We start from the raw sequence: 21,139 nt of genomic DNA, 5'->3' as shown, positions 1-21,139 counted from the left end.
AGGACATCGGCCTAGCAGAGGGCAAGAAGTCAAGTTCTACTCTTTAATCAGAAGAGCAGAAACTGCCCTCGACATGTCATTGTCTTGGGAGGTGGGATTTGGGGATGGTGAGTCCTAGAGAAAAAGAAGAGATTTTGGTGTGAGCAGAGCGTTACTTCTGTTTCTGACCTCTGCTTGCCTCATACCGGGAAAGACACCTTCATGCCTACTTCTCTAATTAAGGAAATGAGAATATGCTTCTTGCCAGCCATTTGAAAGGAGTCGACTGTGTTGTGGAGGGGAGAGGGTCGTACAGATCCTGAGTCACAGTGAGAGGCATAGAAGCCCAAGCCTTGCTAGTTGGTAAGAAATCACCAGTTTATTGAATGAAAAACCCAACATCCACTCAGTCCCTCAAGCCCCACCCCTCTCCGGCCCCAAGAGAGCAGCTCAGCCCAGGAGATGCTCTGGACAGCAGGGCTGAGCAGGGGGTAAGGGCTGGAGGAGTTTGGGGAGGTATGGAGAATGAGAAAAACACTTTTCAAAATGAAGTTCTGTGCAAAAACTTCTAGAAGTGGTGAGAGAGGGCAACGGTAAAGCTCCGAAGGTGTGGGGAGGGGGGGTAGGCATGGAGGCCTGCGGCTGGAACGGTGGCCCTGTGTGCTCAGCTTCTCCTGAGAATGCTGAGGGCCAAGGCTGAGGGGCTGGCTCAGACCCCCATGGCGAGAGGGCAGGATTGGAGCCCACTGGAGAAACACCCGGCTGGGAAGGCGGGTTCTCTGCCTAGGCATGAGGAGGGGGAGGACACACTAGGGAGTGCGACACAAATGGACACGGAAGGCACAGGGAGATGCAGGGTCACAGACAATATGCCGGTGGGCGGTCTGTCTCCCATCTGTCCCAGTCTGGAGTTCAGGAAGAGGCAGCACTGCGCTGGCGGGGGAGGGGAGAGGCACAGGGAGGAGAGTCCCCAACAAGGGGGAAGCCACAAGGACAGGGGTTGGTGCCCAAGCAAGTCACATGGAACCACCAAGAGACTGGCTGTGCAGAGAACCAAAGAAACATTCAAGGGTGCTTGTGACATTTAGGGGGGTACCTGGGGGTAAGTGAGGTGGTCGTGCATGGGGGAGACTGGGAAGGCCCCTCCACCCCAGAGAGACATGGCATCACCATAAAAAAGCTGTCCCGGCGGTGAGGGAGGGGTGGGGCTGCCCCTGTGACTGTGGAGGGGAGGAGGGGCCCTTGGGTTCAGGGTACCCCTCTGACCCCCACCGGGAGAACGCACAGCGTGGGAAGTGGCCGTGGGCTCCACTTGAGGGGGACGGGCAGGGCAGCTGGCAGAGATGGGGAGGGCTGGACCCCCTGCTGGGGGCCAGGATCCCAGGCTTCCTATTTCCAGGAAGGAACTGGTGCCACGTGGGGAGATTAGAAGTCGGTGAAGGAATGCCCAGGACTCAATTCCAGGGATGGGCGCCAGAAGGCAAAATCGACATGCCTTGGGCCTGGAGCAGGAAGGAGAGGACTGAGCAGGAGGGAGGGGAGCAGTGTCCCCACTGGCAGTGTCCTTCAGGACTGGGCAAGAAAGATGCAGACTCCCGGGCCAGGAAAGGGGATGCTGGGCTGGGGCCTGCTGGCCTCCCCCTGCCCGCAGGCGGTGAGGCTGGTGGCAGTGCCAGGAGGGAGAGTGGCCAGGAGATAGTGCCCTCAGGTGGCCTTGCTGCCACTGAACAGTCCCACTGGAAAGTGCTTGACATGGGTGGGCCACTGGGCCGCCAGCTGGAAGAACTTGATGTCACTCCACTCGACTCCGTCGATGGACACTGGGGTGACAGGGGAAGGAGGGGTTGACCAGGGCTGCTAAGGCCACCTCCCCAAGGTCCCTTGGGGAGGGCCATCGCCTCCCTCCCCCCAGAGTCCCCTGCCCCTCTTCTTCCCACCCTGCCCGACACCCTCCTCCCATCTCCCCATACCTCTCAGCATGGTCTGCTGCTGCTTGGCGGAGCAGATGAGGCGGCTGATGCCCTCGATGACCTGGCTCTTGGAATCTACCTCCTTTTCTCGAGGTTTCTTGCTCAGGAAGATGGTGGGAACTGGAAGGCAAGCAAAACCACCTCCATCCCAGCCCTGGGAAAAGCAGCCACCCCTCTCCTCTCTCTCATCCCCACCACCCCTCCTCCTGTGGGAAGGGGAGGTGATTTGCAGCCAGCCATCCCTTCTTCCTAGCTCGGGGGATGCAGGAAGCACAAACCAGATCTTTGTTCTGCCCCCTCCCAGCACAAGCCTCTCCCTGAACCTTGGTATCTTTAACTGTGTAACGAGGACCTGGAGCTAGTTTCTGAGGTCCCTTATGGCTTGAATGTTCTAGTAGCCTGTGGGGCAAGGTGCCCATGCCCTTGGGCTCTCCCTCCTACACGCTCACACACACATAGGGCCGAGTCTGCTGTGGCTAGGAGGGCCTCATGGCAGGGTCTGCAACGGTGACCTGAGATCATGACCTGAGCTGAAGGCAGACACTTAACTGACTGAGCCACGCAGGTGCCTTTAACTCCTCCTCTTAACTCTTAAACAACTATGCCCTTTTGCTCATGTGGGCTTGAGCCACTTCCAGGATTGGATGCAAATGCCTGCTTCATGGGGACGCAGTAATGTGCTCCTCTGTCACGTGGCCCACCCTAGAGGGCAGTGGCCGGAAAGGCCCCTTCGTTACGGCAGCACTAACTGCCCCAGGCCACGGTGCTGACGTTCAGCAGGCAGGGACCGGTTACTCACTGGGGACATTCGTTTCCTCGATTACCGAAGGACTGGCCTCATCTCACAAGGGGGGCTAAGACCCTTGCAGAACCCTGGGCTGGACCACATGATAGATGTGCTGCTCTGCCCTCATCCAGAGGTCTCCCCGACCCTGAGAGGAGACAGTGAACCCTAGTGGCCCTGATTGTCCCTGGCCTCAGATGTCACCTACCTTTCTTGTTCTTCTCTTTGGTGACTACAGTCATTGCCATGGTGCCGGAAAGCTGGGCCTCCCCACCATGGGGCAGGCGGGAAACCTGCACTGAGCGGAAGACGCTCTTGAGGGTGTTCTTGGAGCTGGCATCCCTCTTGTCACCTTCCCTCCTCCGCTCGCCAGGGTGGCCCAGCCAGTAGTCCACCTGGAGGCCAATCACGTCCCCATATGGGCTGTTGGGGCTCCTGAGGAAGGGGAACAGTAATGGAGAGTAGGCTCTGCCCTCAGTTGCCAACTATACGGCTGGCCTCAGGGGCCAGGAGGGGACTTCCAGGCTCTAGGCGGGGTGAGGGGAGGTGGCGGGCTAGTGGTTCTGGGTTCCCTCCGGTCCCACGGAATTGGTTTGTGTGGGAAGGGAGTGATGGAATGATGGGAAGACAAAGCCAGGAGAGGGTGAAGACCTGAGGCACTGTGAGGGAACCAAACACAAAGTCACAGGGGCAGAGGGGAGCAGAGAGGAAGGAGGCTTGCCGCAGGAGGTGTACACACAAACTTACACACGCTCCTGCACGCACTCGTGCACACACACGCATGGACGCACCCGGCAAGCAGAGCCCAGGCGAGACCCAACCAAGGGCCAGAGAGACAAAGTGGGCAGAGGCGCAAGCACCTTGGCCGGCTCCGCCACAGCCCCAGGAGGCCGAGCTGGTGGCTGCCGACCCGCCGCTTTCTCTTATTTATGGCACTTCCAGCTCAGGGGTAATTTTAGCTCCATGGCGAGAAAAGGCTGATGTTTTCTAGAAAGGAGGTGTCAGACACAATAGGTACACAGGCTACAAAAGTCATCTGACATTTCTCTTTCTGCCTGGTTCTAGTGGTTCCACTAAAAACCAGCTTTAATGGGATGGGAAAGGAAGTTGAGGTTAAGGGCTGGTCTGCAGACCCTTCGGGAAGCCTGGCCGTGTGCGATTTCCTCCTTTCCTGAACTGTCCCTTCCGTAGATCAGCAGAGACCACGAAGGGAAGTGAAAAGGGACGGAGAGGAGGAGAGGGTGAGGGAGGGTACAGGCTGGGATCCAAGGTGCAACTGAGGCTTCTAGACATCTGAGAACATTTATGTTCTTCAGGGACCACGACCCTGTCACTGGTGTTTCTGGACATATGACCGTCCAGTGCCTACCCTCTCTGCTGCTGAGGACCCTCCCCAGAAGAAACAGGAAGAGCCCAGCAAAGAAAAGGGGAATAGGGAGGAAGAAGGTGCAGGGGCCCATTTGTGTTCCTGCCCCACGCCTGCCCTTTTCTCACCTCATGGCCTGTTCCCCTTGGGCCCCTTCTGGGACGGCTCTGCTCCACCCTCCCCTTCAGCGCCTCCTGCTCAGGCCTGGCATGACAGCTGCCTCCTGAGAGACCAGCCTGAGCACCTGGTCTAAACTCTGGATACTTAAGACCCTAAAGAAATTCTTTCCCCTTGCAGAACCATCCTCTACTGATTTTTCATAGTGCTCACTGCAATCTACAGTTTGAATTTTTTGCGGCTCTGGCATTGCCAGGGCCCAGCAGCCTAAGCTCCAAGACTAGGACGAGCCTTTCTTATTTGCTGCTACAGCTCCAGTGCCCCAAATGGCCACTGTAATGACAGACAGACAGACTGCCTGCCTGAAAGAAGGCAGCAGCTCCCACGTGCCAGGCACCAACAACACAAGGTCTTTCTGAAGCCTCACGAAACTCTGACACGGCCATTTCACTCCACTCCCGGAGTTGGAAATGAAGCTTAGTAACTAAACTTTAGAAACTTTAGTTTGGTTCCTAAACCTTTTCAGAGGCCCATTTGTGTACTTGCTTGTAAAATCCATTTTTAGCAAGAACCCTGCTAAGACAGTTAGCAAGAGCCCCACCCTCCGTCTGATCACCTAGGGCGCCTGGTCAGGTTCCTCATCCCCTGCCGCCCCCCAGGAGACGTCTGCCACCCTGACTTGTCTTAGCAAGAGTCCTGTCAGGAGTGTTTAGAAGCCCCCCGTACCCCTGGCTTTTCCTCTTAGTAATTTTCCACCCACGCTCACTCCCAGGGTAGTAATCTCCACTTGGAGCTGAGCCACCCACCCTGCAAAATCCACAGCAGTGCCCCCTGCACCTGTCTCGATGGTCACACCCTGATGTGGTCTCCCTCACTGTGTCTTTTTTTTTTTTTTTTCAAGATTTTATTTATTTGGGGTGGGGGAAGCATGCAAGTGGGCGGGTGGGCAGAGGCAGAGGAAGAGAGAGAATTCCAAGCTGACTCTGTGCTGAGCGTAGATCCTGACATGGGGCTCGATCCCACGATCCTGAGACCATGACCTGGGCTGAAATCAAGAGTCAGAGGCTTAACCAACTGAGTCACCCAGGTGCCCCTCCCTCACTGCGCTTTAACAAGTGTCACTGAGTAATCTGTTCTTTAGCACAAGCTAGTACAGCGGACTAACACAGAGCCATGACTCAAACCGGGCTGTGCAGGACTCCCATGGCCGCATTCCACCACACCGGGCGGTCCCCCAGCAAGATCCCTGCACAGCACTTTACAGGCCGGGAAGAGCCTCCCTGCCACTTGTCTTATTCACTTCTACCCCGGGGGGACACATGGGGAAGAAAGTATCCTGCACTGTACAGAGTAGTTCCACGTGCCTGGCTAGTGCCCTAAGTCTCTGAATTGGGACTCCAAAGCTCTTGCCACTATCCTGCTTTCCACACTCAGTAAGCCGTCGTCGTTATGCAATGCTGTAGGCAGGCGGGGATGGAGGGGTGGGGGAGGGTGGTGCTAAGGGGGAGTCAGTCAGGTTCCTGGGCCCTGATGGAGGGGTCTGGAAGGAGAGGTATGGGCAAGAGCCCCTTACCCCACGACGGCGAGGGCACTGCTCATGGAGGGGGACGAAGGAGGCGTGGCTGTGGTATCTCGGCTCAGGCCTGAGCTGGAAGGCGGTGATGTGGAGGGCACGGTGAGGCTGACCACAGGCGAGTCGTCCCCATCGCCTGTCAGGGGGATAGACCCAGTTGGCCAGAGGAAGCCCCCCCTGACCAGTTAATGACAAGGGGTCTCAGCTGCTGCTGAGATAAGCCTGGGCAGCTCCCCACTGCCCCCTGGGAAGTGAGGGTGCCCAAACTCTGACTTAACCTTAGGACACCCGGAGGCTTCACCCTCCGCCTGCCGGCCTAGAGAGGAGGCCGAGGAGGCATCGCCTCACCGCACAGGGGCACAAGGGCCCCAGGCTCACCTGCTGTGGAGGGAGAGTCTTCAACCAGACCCACCTTCACCACCTGGGAGAGAGAAGAGACGCTGCATCAGGTCCTCTGACTAAAGCTGTACGCATCTCGGTCCACCGGGAAGCCGGTGATTAGACACAACAGCCGCTACTGTGTATCATGCTTTAAACATCTTCGCAAACCCAGAGCAGCCCAGATCTGATCTTTAAGATACGTAAAGAAGCCCCGTTCCAAGCAATGAGCTGGGGGGCGCACAAGACCTCACAGCTCATCTCTGGGGAGCACAAGGCCGCCCCGAAGGCCGGACCCATTTCAGTATCCTGATCGGGCTTCTTCTAAGATCACGTGGGTAAGACACCGTCTTCCCACGTCAGAGCCACTGGGAGAAAGCTTGGTAAGGCAGCGTGCTGCGGGGGGGTGGGGGGGACTCTCTGAATGCCTGCCTGTGGGAAACCAAGCAAGGGACCAGCTTCCTCCTTGCCAGACTTGCTAGAATCTGAGAGAATATGGATAAGACAGTGATCCCAGGCACCCCCACCCCTTCTCTACCTCAAGGCAGTGTACTAATTTCAGCTTCCCAAAGAATTTTAGATTTCTCATAGAGAATTCTGGGAAGGAGAGAGGGGGCCCTCCAGCAGCCAGCAAAGGCACAGCTAGAAACAGACTATTTGAATGTCACAGCTGTGGCTTGAAGTGACAGGTGAATCCTGATGAAGTAGCAGGCCCAAGGCCTAGCACCTGGCAGAGGTGCTAGGGAGTGCTAGGAGGTCACGGAAACGGGACCCCAGGGACTGACGGGGAGTAGCGATCACGATCACGTGTGGATGGTTCCCTCAAGGCTACTCAGAACACAGGGCTGCTATTCACTGGTTTGTCCCAAACTCTCTATGCATCCTTATTTTAGTTCCTGGAAAGTAACACACTAACATTCTCAACTTCCTGGATACAATTCCCCTTGCTCCCCTGGTATTATATGAGGCTGCCCTTCCTTTGTTTATTTCAATTGAAAAAAAATTTTGTTTTCATATCTCTCTCTGTCTGCGAGGCTAGAGTGGGCAGCAAGCCACAGCTCCATGAAGATGCAAATCAAATCATCAGCCTAGGCTACAGGCCGTGGTCTAGAGCTTCCAACATGGCTTCTGGGAGTAGCCCCAGGGGCTAACAGGGACTAAGTGGATTGTTCAGACAGGAGGTCTTAGTAAGGCACAAGAAGGGGCAACCAAATTTCTCCAGGCTCAGGGATTTCCCACGATCACTCAGGACATCCAGAACCTGGGTTGAGCATAGAAGAGGCCCTTCATTTGCATATGCCCCCTACCCAAAGCTAGGAGATTACAGGAAAAAAGACAAGCTGATTTTGAAGAGAAATTCGATTGTCTCATACATGGAAATCTGAAATTTCAGTCATTCTTTTGTGGTATGCTTTGGTCACACAGGGTGTCACCTCTGTCACCTCTGGGATCCCTCTTTTGGTTGGGTCTCTACCTTATGGCTCAGCTACTGCCAAATGAAAAGACAGCATTACCTGACATCAGAGATACCCAAGAGGTTTCCCTTTTATTTCCAAAATCAACTCATCTAGAGATTCTCCTTTGACTAAATAGGAGGGAAAAGAAGGGATCTTCGTTTCAAAGGTACATCTGACCCTGGACACAGAAATACCTACTTCTTGGACTTCTCTTCAGAATATCATCTACCATTATTTCATTTCAGAGGCAGCTTTCTTTTCCCTGGAGCCTGCAGAACTATGCTCTGGACGTCATGCCCCAGGCCAAGGCACCAGGTTCCGGGCTTGGTGTAATAAAAAGGAGATACCAGTGATGATCTGGGGACAGCCCGTGATTCGGGAAAGGAGAACACTGAAAGGAGCACTCAGTGCATATCCTAGCCCTGGGTTTCTCCACCTGGGCACTACTGACATTGGGGCCAGATCAGTCTGTCATAGGGGCTGTTCTGAGCACTCTGGGAAGTTTAGCAGCACCCCTGCTCCCTAACCACTAGATGCCAGTAGAACCCCAACTTCAGCTGTGACAACCAAAAAATGTCTGCAGACATTGCCAGACCTCTCCTGGGGGCAAAACCGCTTCTGGATGAGAACCACTGTCTAGATGAATCTTGTGTGTGTGTGTGTGTGTGTGTGTGTGTGTGTGTGTGTGTGTGCGCGCGCGCGCGCCCACACGTGCACATGAGGGCACTGAGGGACATGAAGGCCAGGAGAACGGGTGTGGTACAGAGGAGCGGGGAGTCAGTACTCACACCAATGAAGGGGATAAACTTCTGATAGGAGTCTTCATCAGGGCTGTTGGGAGACAAAGGGAAGCCTTACAGTTAGTGGGTCATACTGCATGGAGAGCTGGGGATACAAGCTTTTCATATTTTATTGTGGTGTCAAGGGAGTCCAGACACTACATGACAAGTTCCATCGCATCTCAGGATGGCACGAGGAGCCACAGATGGAGGCAAAAAACCCAGTTCTGCATGCTACACCACGCGTGAATGTCAGCGCCCAGGATGGGCTTCTCTTATACCGAGGGGGTATCCATTTGGGTGGGGAGGCCCAGGTTAGGGAGGGGAGCGCCTGGATGGGAGGTAGTCAAAACCCCGTCTCTTTTGCTCTTGGCTGCCTACGAAGGGAAATGGGTAGGGAGACGGGAAATATAGAAAAGCAAAGAAAACTCAAGATATATCTAGCCCACCCACCCTATTTCTAAGAAATCCCCTGAAGTCAAACTTACAACTTATGTCTGCAGGTCAGCATGGCCTCAGCCACAGGGAGCTGGTGCGTCACCCCCGCCCCGTTGACATATTGCATGACCCGACCTACCACGTCCAGTTGCTCTGGAGAAAAGACAAGAAGATAACTACCAACTTATTTCAGCAGGCAAACCTGAAAACCCTCTTAAAGAGACCCCTTCTGGAGACCCATCAGAAGACCCTAGCAGTTGCAGTAGAGAAAGGGTTCTAAGGGTCCTCTGGCTTTGAATATAAGAAATGATGAACCACAAGCTGCTCTCTCCGTCCGACCTCTGCACTTCCTCAGTTCTGCTCTTTCTCAGGCTGATCACGCTCCCCCATTACGTCTGTTTTGCTCAAACCAATCTCGTAATCTAGAGGAACCCCTCCACTCCAACTCTCTGCCCATCACTTCCTTCAAGGTCTGGTGGTGCATTTACTGCTCCTCAGCCTTGCGGAGTTCAAGCTCACGCTAAGCCCTGCCACTCCTACTCTGTATTTCAGACAAAAGACAAGGTCAGCATAGTGTTCCCCTCTTATCAACAGATTGCTTAATAACTACCCTCTGCTTCTTATATTTGAGTTCTACCACTAGAGATGTCCTCCTCACCACCTCCTCATGCCTGTCCTCATTTCTAGATGTACAGGAGCAGAGCAGAAAGCAGAGACTAAAAACATCCAGAGTGAAGACACACTGCCCATAATGGGCCTCCCCCTAACAAATATTTGCTGAAAAAATAAACATGCAAAGGACTGGGGGTGGCAGAGGCACAGGGAGGAAGAGAAGCACGCCCCTGCGGCCTTCTCCTCTGGCCAAGACTGGCTCTCTGTGGACCAGGTGGCATCCTGCCTCAACCCCTTGCGGGGGGCCATTACCTGACACGGGGGGCTCCGAGCGACTGAAGAGATCTCTCCAGCCAGAATCCAGGAAGGTACTGCTGTATCTGCTGTCAACTGAGCCCAAGTATTTGGCGACAGGGTGAGAACCTGGGAGATGGAAACCAGAGAAGGCAAACTGGTTAAGGGGCAGAATGATGGCCTGGCCTTCGGTCTCCCAAACTGTCCCTTTGTAGGGCCCAGCCCCAACATGTTGCTTCAGGAATGAAATCTGCCCCATCTTTACCGAGGGGAATGATGAGAAAGCGCATGTAGCCGAGCCAGTCAGAGGTCTTGCTGGCCAGCGACTTGACAAAGAACCGGAGGATGGAGCTCAGGTAGCTCTGGCCTCCCACGGCTGCCACCTTCACCGGTCTCGGCATGGACGAGTTGCAGTTGCAGCTGGGGAGCAAGGGAAGAGTCACAACCACATCCGGGAGGTTCACCAGCGTCCTGCTCGGAGGAGGGGCCCAAGCTCTGACTTTACTTGATCTCAACAACCCGCAGGGAAAAAATTAGCCAGTAAACAACATAATTCCCAGAGAAGGCATAAACTACAGTGCTTCTGCAATTAGGAGAGAAATCTAGGAAAAAGAGGGCAGGTAATCATCTAGAAGAAAGAATTAGCTTAGGCTAATGGGAGGCAATTTGGCAGTGCTGCCAGGGGTCAGCAGTGGGCATGAGCCCAGACAAGTGGAAGGCCCGAAGTTCTTGTTCCCATTGGCAGGGACTCCTGGCCCGTCTGGGGAGGTCCTGACGAGGGAAAGCCCTGACTCTGGATGCCACATGGCACAGCACAGTTAGAGGCAGTTAGAGGGCTAAGAGTAAAATGCCTTTGCAAAACCCTGGTTCTCTCTTCCTGATCTTCTTCATCCTGGGTTTAAGAAGACGATGTGGCAGGTCAAGGAGAGTCCAGGTGGGGAGGCAAGGAGAGCAGGAAAATGACATTTTCATATCCTGACCTCTGGGACCAGCAGAGACATCAGAGCACCATTGCCTGCCATTGCCCAACCACACAGTGACCAAGGATTTTTGGTCTGATGAGGCCAGGCAGTCCTGTCACTGCTTAGAAGTCAGGGTGGGAGGATGAGGTCAGAGGGAACCCCAAAGGGCAGGAGATAAGTAGAACCCTTACTAGCGCTGGATACGGGTGAGCAGGGCGGACAGCACGGCCTGGACCTCTACGGTGGAACAGGTACACACGACAGGCTTCCGTTGGTCCTGGAGCAGTTCTGCCACATACTGGGGGGCAGGGAGGGAAAGGGCAGGGACACAGGTGAGGCCACGCAGCAGGGACAACAGCTCCCCCCACAGGCGCCAAGAGAGCAAGGCCCAGCTAGAGGTGCAGGGCCCCAGCCTCTGTCCTTCAGACCAGAGCTGGGCCGAGAAGGTCAGGGTTCCGGCTGCCAGTGACCCAGTGACGAGAAGGTGGGGCTAGAGCCCATGCAGACATGCTAACCAGGCAACGTGGGAAGGCTAAGGAATCTTTAGATTCCAATGCTGTCTCTGTAGGGTATGTTCCAGGAGGCAGGGCTGTTAGGAAAGAGGGATTCTGGCACCAGGATCTAACTGGGTGGACAGCAGTGCTGGGAGCCCAAGCAGATTGGCTCTGCCTCTTCTGAACTGCCTTCATGGGACCCAGGGGCCACCTCGGGCACGTTACCGCACTTCGTACCTCTCAAGATACCATTATCTGCTATGCTGACAGGAAAACCACACATAACCACCCTGGAAGGAAGGTAGGATCAGTTGCTTTTCTACAGATGAGGAAACTGAGGTACAGAAAATAAGGGATGTGAGATCCCACAGGCCAGAATGTGACAGAAGTAGGACAGGATCCCAGAGCTATAAGCTGAGTTCGGGGAAGAGGGGCCTGAGACGTGGGGGTGACTTTCCTTCTTCTCCATGTCCTGCCTCTGGCTCCCCGGAGCCCCTCCTCCCCAGCCCTGCCATCTGTAATGCTTTACCTGGCCCTGCCAGTCAGCAGTGTTGACAAGGATGACATTCTCTGGGAGGGCTGCATCTGATACCAGGATCTGATTCAGCTGGTCATATACCACCTTTCTTGGGATCTGTAGGGACAGAAGTGCCTGTCAGGCATCCCAGGCAGTCCAAGGGCAGGGAAAGGAGCACTGGGGTAGAAGATCTCTGGAGCAAGGGCATTCGGAGAAAACATACTAGGAATTTCTGGAGGAGACCCAGTATCCCACTGGTCAGAGCAAAACGGAAAGGAGGAGGATAAAGAGTGAGCAGAGTCCTTAAGGAACACGCACTCAGACACCAGGAACAAAGCCACAGCAGCTGTCCTGACAGAGGGGGAAGCGCAGTGAGCCTCCCTGAAGGGTGACAATATAGCATGAAGTACCGGGAGAGGAGGGGGAGGTGACAGTTAGCAGGTGCTCCCAGAAATGAAAACGAGGGCAGTGGGGAGAGAACCAAGGAGAAGAGCAGTGAGTGCTGTGTGGGGAGCCCCACTGTCGCAGGGAACAGAAGGTACTTTAGGAACAGTGGCTAGCAAGAAGGACGACGCCTCGCCCCAGGCACAGTCTATTCTGGTCTCCAGCTCACTCTCAGCTATGTGGAAGCCACATTGACACAAACTCTCCTCTCACTGATATTTATCAGGTAAATGAGCAGGCTTGCTGTTCTCTGGAGGGGGAGGAGCTGTGTGAGCTCAGCCGTTCAGAAAGGCTCCTTCCCCGAGCCTCCAGCACCGCTGGCCTTCAGGAAGAGGACGGAATTCCCGCGGCCCAGTCTCTTCTGCTTCTCTTCCAACCTACTCTTAGGTCTCTCAATCGAAGTATTTTAATATTGTTGGTTTGTCACCTTGAAGTCACAATCGCTGGCCCACAGCGGTGCTACAGTTATCTGAGCCCGGTGGGATCTGGACGGCTGCCGTCCTCTGGAACGACTGGTTCACCACACGGTCTCCAGACTGATGTCTGATGGGGGCAGAGGAGGCAGAGCAAACAAGGGTGGAAATGCCACTTGGGCTGATGCAGGCTGTGACGAAGCTGGTGTCTCCTGCTCCCCCCGCTGCTCCCCGGGGAGCAGCTCCCAAGCCAATCCCACACGAGGAGTGGCGCACGGTAGACTTCTCTGACGCTGACCTGTCTTCAAGACTTCACTCAGGGCACTTCAAAGCATTCCTCCTCTTCTCTACCTAACCACCCCAGGAAGACGACAAAACAGAAGCCAAGGGCTGAGGACGCTCAGAGGGTCCGGCCTGGAGGGGTGAGGGGGTACCTGTGTGCTGTGGCCCAGGTCGGGCGACCGCTCGCTGTCGGAGCTGTTGGTCCTCTCGCTCAGGGGCTTGGAGAGCTGCCGCTCCTTCAGCGGTGTGCTCCTCTTCTGCCGCGGTGTGAGCACCCCATCCGTTCTGCTGCCGGAGACGGGGAAGGAGGTAGTTAGTAGCCTTCGCAATCCAAGGCCATGGCTAGTCCCAATCTTCCCTAGGCCAGGAGCCTCTGCTAAGCACGGTCACAGCCCGGCACTATTTGACTGGTTGAACTCTACCCCCTGCTTTAGGGTTTTCTTCTCATCTTGAGTACCTGGGGGAAGCAGAACCTTGGAGATCTGTTTTGCTGGATTTCATGGGAGTTTTGATCTTCTCTGGCACAGCCAGACTCGTGCTCACATCGCCAAACATGTCCTGGTCAGTGATTTCCTGCCATGGAAGAAAGGAAACAGCAAGGGTTACTTCCCTGTCTGTGACCACCCAGGAGCCTCACGGGTCTTGACAGGGCCCATCACCATGACAGGGAGAGTCGGTCTCTCGGTCTTTTTTTCCTTGGAAGCACAGGATTCTATAGCTCCTATCTCACCAGAGGAGGAAGACTTCTGTTTAACTTAACTGAGCGCACCCACTGTGCTGGGGACTGTCTCTTGCTAGTCAGTCTGCATTTATGAACTATGTGTCAACGCACAAACCCGGACTGACGATCTGGCTTCTTTAGGTAAGAAGGAGAATTTTAACCAGGAAGTGAAAGGACTGGAACTTCATTTCGGAAATGGCCACTCTGCAGCATGAACCACGGTTGGGCAAGAGTGGAAGCTGGGTTTTCGGATTTCTGGTGAACTATAAAGTGCAAGTGGGAAATTTTAGATTACCCTGCATCAGGCCTAGCGTTGGGTTATACACCAGATCTTCAAGGCACCATCATTTATCTAGGAAACCTAAGTCTGAACTAATTCTTCCTTGGACTCCATTCAACTACCGGGTCTCACTGTGAGGCTAACGCATAGTCCAGCCCCAGACGTATTGGTAAGGTCCTCTGCTCCCTCCCGCCCTGTGTCCGCGTCCAGTCCCACTGGGTGAACTTCTGCATATTCTGAGAGGCCCAGTTTAGATGTCCCTCTCTAGTCGGAATCACTCTGTCCTTCCCTCAGCCTCCACAGAGCCTCTGCACAGGTGTGCACAGCGTGGCTTTCCTCGTGGAGGGTGGCATCTTGATGGCAGACACCATGATGTTCTCACCTTTGCATCTCATTGCTCAGCACATGTAGCTGTCCAGTAAACGCGTGTGGGGTTAATATCTAAACTGGGCACCCCCGGCAGTTCATTCTGTTTCTCTAGGGCTTGGCCTGCCCTCTTGGGCAGCTCCCGTCTCTTAGGGGAAAAACTTGACCAATAATCACTTGGAAATTTAACGTGTAGGCTGCCTGCTCACTCTAAGAGCAACACTGGAGGAATGGTTTTTGAGAGGAAGACACTGGTGGTCATCTCTCAGAAGTAAATAAGGGTGACAGAGAGTGAGAGGTTATCTGAATTAGCATTTAATCAGATCGAGTTAAAGAACAGAACGGGGACATTTTTTGTTTGCTAATTTGGGGGATGACCTGGTCTCCAGGGTAGGTTACATTTCATGGGTAAGGATTCCAGGAAGAAAGAGAACACAGGACATTCACAAGTCCACAGATATAGGCAAAGATCCTAGGGTAGTCCTGAAGGTCTTTTGGTTTTATTTCTAAAGGTATAAAAACTATGTTAAATGGGGGATTGAGCCACACATACCAGAGTGTCTGTTTCAGTCAAGCTGTCATCTTGGTTTTTAATCCAAGCAGATTTGACTTTTTCTAGAGCAGCCAATTCCATCTGCAAAAATTATAATAATTAGTCATCACCAATTCAAGTAACTACCATTCTAACTGGTTTTCTAGGTCCCTGAGAAGTTTAAAATACTCCCACTTAATATGAAGACCTCATAAAATCTTTGGAATTTTCATCTTATAAGGAGTATGTTCTTGTGAAAACTAAGTATCAGAAGGGTCAGTTATTTTTGTAATCATTAAATTACACAGTGAGATGCAGAACCCAGCAGTTCTGACTCTCACAAGATGTCACAGAAAACAGAAGCTCGAAGTTTAGATGGCTGTGTACGGGATCCATAGGGTCTCTGACTCTGGATGCAGTAAATGCCCTTGCCCATGAGGGACATTTGGGGCCTCTTCTGCTTGTCAGAAGTTGCTGAGAAGAAAGGAGAATCTTACAGTTCAGGTCTTTGACTTTGAGACTAAAGACATCCATGGCAGCCAAATTTATTTTGCTTGGTAGAAACATCTAGAAAATCTTCAAAAAAATTAATATACTAAGCAAAAAGACACCCAATGCCAAGCCATTTAGGTGTGAATGAATTCTCCCCTTTCCCCCAAGTCTTACTAGCATTTCTAATAAACATTAAAAATTTACTTCATAAATACTCATACATAAAACTAGATTTTTCATATTTGCTAATACTGTTTCTGGCTGTGCAGACATCAATGTCAAAATCATGAGAATTTGAGGATTGTGGGTCTTAGAGGTAGGGAAGGTATTGGCCTTAGTGAATCTCTTCGGAAACCAGAGAGTCAGGAAAGATCAAAGATATCCTACTTCATCCCAATTACTCAAAGTCCCTCTTCTGAGTAAATTATAAATAGTACTGAGAAACAGGGGGCATATAAGTTCAAGGGGTCACTTGGCAAACTAATGAACAAGCAGGCCCATGTTTTCTCCACCTCAGCCCCGCTGACACTTTGGCCCAGATCCTTCTTCATTGTGGGGGATGTCGTCCTGTATGCCGTAGGATGTTAAACAGCATCCCAGCCTCTCCTCACTGGATGCCAGCAGCAGCACCACCCCTGCCAGGTCTGATCATCAAAACGTCTCTAGTCATTGCCAGAGCTGAATGTTCCTTGGAAGGAGGCAAAAATCACCCCTGGTAGAGAGCCACTGTCCAAAACCATCTGCGAGATCAACCCAACACACTTTATCTGACTGTGACCCCAGGTCTGGAGTCGCTTTGCCTGCGATTACACAGCTAGCTCACTGCACATTATCTATGTGAATAACCAATGCCAACAGAGTCCAGAATTGTGAAAAAGTCCTGGTCAGATTTGAGACTGAAGATGGGGACACTCGGGTGGCTCAGTCAATTAAGTGTCCAATTCTTGATTTTGGCTCAGGTCAGGATCCTAGGGCTGTGAGATGGAGCCCTGCATGGAGCTCTGTGCTCAGTGGCGGCGGAGGGGGGGTGTTCTGCTTGATAGTCTCTCCCTCCCTCCACGCCACCTTGCCCCCAACATAGATGCGCTCTTTCTCTCTCTCTCAAATAAATAAATATTTTTTTTAAAAAAAGATTTTATTTATTTATTTGACACATGCAGAGAGAGAGAGATCACAAGTAGGCAGAGAGGCAGGCAGAGAGAGAGGAGGAAGCAGGCTCCCAGCTGAGCAGAGACCCTGATGCGGGGCTCGATCCCAGGACCCTGGGATCATGACCTGAGCCGAAGGCAGAGGCTTTAACCCACTGAGCCACCCAGGCGCCCCTCTCAAATAAATAAATCTTAAAAAAAAAAAAAAAAAAAAAAGAAGACTGAAGATGATTTCACTCCATTTTGTATCTCAGTATGACAAATGAGTTAAATACATTCAAAGAGAATGAACTGGGGCATTAACATCATTTTGCTGGAGGGCTTTAAAGAGCACATCCTGTTATTAAGCCTTCTGACAGGTACAGAATTGTTTCTGTGGTAAAGCTGCAACAACTTTCACTTGGGTTGGCATTAGAGGGAACCTGCTGGCTATTTCCTGACTCTTCTAGATGTTCCAAACAATCCCATTAGAAGCAAACTCCCAATTCTCCAAATTTCTACTTCTATAAATACGAAGGGCTTTTCTCACCCCAGAGCCCCAGACCACCAGCTGTGCCGTAGCTACGTCTAACTGTGTAGTACTGGAGGCAGATGCCAGCAGCCCAAGGCACTGCGCCCATGGGGTGATGCTGGCTGCTGCAGGAGGGAGATATGCTCCTGTGGAGATGGGGGGAGCAGAGTGGGGTGGTATTTTAGGCTATCAATTTTATGAAGTACTAGTCTCGAACACCATCATCAACAGTGCAATGGAAATAACAACTTCCAGCAGCAGGCAGTCTTGGCTGAAAGGCTACATCTCTTGACCTCCCTAACTGAAGCACTGTCAGCATCGACTGTTACCAGCTTGGAAAACCAAATTATGTTGCTACTGTGGGCTCCCAGTCTTGGGAAAATTCAACAACTATACTAATTTTTAAAAAAATTATTTAAGAGAGAGAGAGAACAAGCATGCTCGAGTGAGCAAAGCAGGGGCAGAGGGAGAGGGAGAAAATCCCAAACAGACTCCACACTGAGTGCAGAGCTCCATGTGGGGCTCGATCTTACGATCTTGAAATCGTGACCTGAGCTGAAAGCTTAACTGACAGAGCCACCCAGATGCCCCGACAACTGTAATAATTTATATCAGCAGAAATACCTTCTGGTTCTAGTGATAAACTGAATCTTGTGAAATTTCAGGAACGAAAAAGATGATTAAGAAAAATAACTATGTAACAACACTAGGAAGTCAGAGAGAGAGGATAAAAGTCGGGTTGCATGTGCACACCTGCCCACGTATGCACGATCTCAGTGTTCCTCCCCTAATACACTGGGAAGTTCTCTGTAAAAGCGCGGCTCACTCTGTCATTCCCGAAGGGCCTTTCATACTAAAGGATTCCAAAATTCCACATCCACATTGAAACATATGGGCCTCTTCAAAATAGAAATATCACAGAGAATCAGCAAAGCAAGTCTGAAATCTGGCCAGCAGAACGAGGATTTGAAGGACTCATGACAAAGACAGCTAGATCCCAACAGTTTCAGGAGAGCAGAACTGAAACGGTTCTAACTGACGGTAAGGAGAAGAGCCACGGCAGCTTCCGTTCACCGCACGCTCGCCAAGTAGTAAATCCATCCACCCATCAACCCGCCGCCACACTGGAGGACTGAGCCGCATTCTCTCATCGTATCTGTGCTCTGCGCACTGCCTTACAAGGCATGTGCTTTTAACAAGTACTTTGTAGATGAAGAAACGAAGGCCTGACAACGGCCCCAGATCACACAGTCAGTAGAATGATGGAGTCGAGATTCAAACTCAGAAGTCTGCCTCCAGAGCACGTGCTCTGAACCCAGTCCCACTTTGCCCAGATGAATGTTCTGCGTAGACAGGGATCCGTAGGCCATCATAGATTTAAGACTGATACTCAGTTGCCCTAACTTTGAGCTAACTGGGCTGCTGGGCCAACTCTAATGCACCTGGAGACTCAGAACATCAGTGGTTTCCCCTTTAAATCATGCTGGTCATGTAACTGAGACTAAAGCAGAACCTGCAGACACGTTCTATCAACCCAGAAATACCTTCATTAGTGTAAAATAATCTATCAATTTAATAATAACAATCCCTAGCATTTACCGAGCATTCATTACAAGTCAGTGTTACGCTCAGTGTTTTGGGGCATCATATCAGTTAAAAATTTAATTGCATTTTGTTATGTACTCCTCGTTCCACTCTCCTAGGACACTATGAAACAGCTCTCCTCCGGCCCGGTCCCAGGTTCCTCTCTAGAAGAGTCAACCCTTGTATTTATAGTTAAGATGGAATCTGGCTGTAGGGGCCAGTGATCTATGCGGACACTGACAATTCAGCAGGGCCATTCAGCAGGACCCCCCCACGCCACCCCCCAAGAAAGAGTAGCTAAAAGCCACGTAAACAGCAAGGTAAGGCCTCAGATCCGGGTCACAGAGTGCAGGATCTGTAAGTCGCATGCCAGAGGCTTCTCTGCTGGAGGGATTCTGCTTGTCGATCACAGTTTTCCACCCCACATTTCCTCCCTAATGCCACCTGGGGCCACTGTCCTAGGGCCAGACAGTGCCCGAAGTGCCTTACCAGGAAGAAGGAGAAGGTGGGAGACAGCCCCACCTGGTGGCAGCAAGTAGTAAGGCAGCCCATGCGCTGACCCACGAGCAGCTCCAGGGTCTGCAGAGACTGGGGACAGGCGGCAGCCTTCCCATAGTCACAGGGCTTTTCAGAGGATGGAGGCCTCACATGCCTCACATGTCTCACAAAGCATTTCCTCACAATTCATACCTATTTTCAAGGTGAGCGCTGTACGCCCTCTCTTAGAGCGGGAAGAACAGGAGGACTTAAAGGATTCAGTTTCTCTGATCTACAGAAAAGACACTGCGCTTGCAACAGCAAACCATAAATTGCACTAAAACCATGCACATCTGCTTCCTTTAGTTGTAAACAAGGGGAAGAACAGCTCCCCAGGGCCTGACACAGATACAGCATCAACCCAGGCTCCAACCTCTGATCCACGGCCATAGGGAGAGCCTTCCCAAGCAGGGACAGAGCATGGTCCAGGATGACGCTGGGCTCTTGGGTACTACAGGAGAGAGCAACTCTTTCTTCTCGGTCACCAGGCAAAATGGAAACCTGCCCTTCAAACTCGTAATTCTTTGCAAGTACTGCCCGCGTCTCTGAATAAAGCCTATGTGGCGTCTCTGAGTAGACCCTGTGGGCTTCCTGCCCCTTCGCATTCATTCTCTACCTGGAAAGCAAATTACTTACCACCGAGGATGCCATACTCCCAGCAACCATGTGACGCATGTTGAGGGAGAAATTTAATACTGTGTGTTCTGGGAGGGAAGGCTCCTTCTTGTGGCAGGAACTGACCAAAAAGGACACCCAAATAGCCACAGCAAGGCCCATGAGAACCAAGCCCCCAGCGAGGACTCCAGTCAGGATACCCGAGGTTGAAACAAAATGAGACCCCGCTCTTTCAGCATCACAAGGTGAGCCAGGAGCACAGTGCCCAGAGTGTGAAGCCCCAACACTCCCCGGCCCCTCTCCCCGACCCCCATAGCCATTGGTCTTGCTCACAGGGCTGGTGGTGTCTTTGCCGAGGCTGCCCTTGCTGTTGAGGCTGCCAATCTCCGTCTGGGAGCTGGACTGCGACATCCCCTCAAAGAAGGGCCTGAGGCAAAGAAGCACAGCTAGGGTCAGTGGTCGCCAGGGCCCAGGGCAGCAGCTCGTGAGAGCTGGGTCGTGACGGTGTGCACGAAAGGCTGACAACCCGGGATTCAAGGATGCCCGCGAGGAAGGACATGGTAGCGGGTGGCCCAGCAGGGCCTGGATCAAAGGACTCGAGATTATCAGGACTTTTGTCAGCTAGAGACAAAAACAGTGATCTCTATCTGGACAGCTGGAGGTTCCACAAGGGTGAGAAGCCAAGATACCCCGGTAATGGAGGGGACGGGAGGGAGGGCGTCTAGGAGGTTGCTCTGGCTCAGAGAGACGCAGGGAGACAATCTGGTGGAGGAGGTTTGGGCCTCACTTGAGCTTGGGCTTCGGAGTACTAAGGATGCTCTCGGTCTCCTCCATTTCGGGGCCACTGTCGCTGGGATTATACATCTCCAGACTATCATACAGTTCGTCCAAGTCCTCTTCCACCTCTCGTATCTGCTCTCGGGATACATGTTCCAGCCCAAAACCTACCTGTGGGGGAAAAAGATCTTTGAGTTTGGGGTTACGTCTGTTAACAGCTATGGTAGATGAGCAACTCTTTCCTCCTGGACGGGTACCAACTGGCTTCCTTAACTCGTCCTCCTTAAGGGACAGGCCACAGCTTCACACTCATCGGGGTAACCTTGGTGTCCTCTCTGTGACCCAGTCCTGAGAGCGGGGATGTGGTGAGACCACCTTTCCTTTTCAGTGTCTCCCTACCACTCCATGCTACGGGCCTGGCATAAGGAAGAAACGCGGAAGTGCTAAAGGACCTCTGCCAGAGAACAGGTGTGAGAGAACCCAGAAGACTGTGACCCCGTGCAGGCTGGTCCTGTTCTCCTGAGGAGCCCACAGAAGGACAAAGAAACCTCTGAACAATCTTCCTCTCCGTCTCTTCTCCAGTGCACTGAGAAGCCAAGCCTACGAAAACCGGCACCAGGCTGGTCAGAGCCCAGGGAGGACACTGCTTCTCTACACGTGACCGATTCTTGGTTACTTAACGGCCAACCGCTGAGGACACTCCTACCTCACAGGTCG

At 52.6% G+C, this 21,139-nt stretch overlaps 1 protein-coding gene across 2 annotated transcripts in view; it reads right to left on the bottom strand.

The window, feature by feature from the left end:
* Nucleotides 1-615: 615 nt before the first annotated feature.
* The window catches only part of PACS1 (phosphofurin acidic cluster sorting protein 1), a 143,889-nt gene continuing 123,365 nt past the window's right edge, over nt 616-21,139 (bottom strand). The window contains exons 9-24 of one of the 2 annotated variants that reach the window (XM_032879524.1): nt 20,433-20,593; nt 19,979-20,072; nt 14,780-14,860; nt 13,317-13,432; nt 13,012-13,147; nt 11,733-11,837; nt 10,901-11,007; nt 10,013-10,167; nt 9,766-9,876; nt 8,892-8,994; nt 8,413-8,455; nt 6,168-6,210; nt 5,790-5,925; nt 2,942-3,168; nt 1,950-2,069; nt 616-1,799 (exon numbers count right to left, since the gene is read on the bottom strand). In XM_032879524.1, the coding sequence (XP_032735415.1) occupies nt 1,684-1,799; nt 1,950-2,069; nt 2,942-3,168; nt 5,790-5,925; nt 6,168-6,210; nt 8,413-8,455; nt 8,892-8,994; nt 9,766-9,876; nt 10,013-10,167; nt 10,901-11,007; nt 11,733-11,837; nt 13,012-13,147; nt 13,317-13,432; nt 14,780-14,860; nt 19,979-20,072; nt 20,433-20,593 (1,854 nt within the window). In that variant the 3' untranslated portion in view covers nt 616-1,683. The remainder of the gene's footprint in view (nt 1,800-1,949; nt 2,070-2,941; nt 3,169-5,789; nt 5,926-6,167; nt 6,211-8,412; nt 8,456-8,891; nt 8,995-9,765; nt 9,877-10,012; nt 10,168-10,900; nt 11,008-11,732; nt 11,838-13,011; nt 13,148-13,316; nt 13,433-14,779; nt 14,861-19,978; nt 20,073-20,432; nt 20,594-21,139) is intronic. The other variant, XM_032879525.1, reaches the window with a different exon arrangement.

Source organism: Lontra canadensis, unplaced genomic scaffold (genome assembly GCF_010015895.1).
Source record: "Lontra canadensis isolate GAN:19392208 unplaced genomic scaffold, GSC_riverotter_1.0 scaffold66, whole genome shotgun sequence".
Taxonomy (NCBI): domain Eukaryota; kingdom Metazoa; phylum Chordata; class Mammalia; order Carnivora; family Mustelidae; genus Lontra; species Lontra canadensis.
The sequence above is the reverse complement of the archived record's forward strand: the minus strand, read 5'-3'. Positions and strand labels throughout refer to the sequence as shown.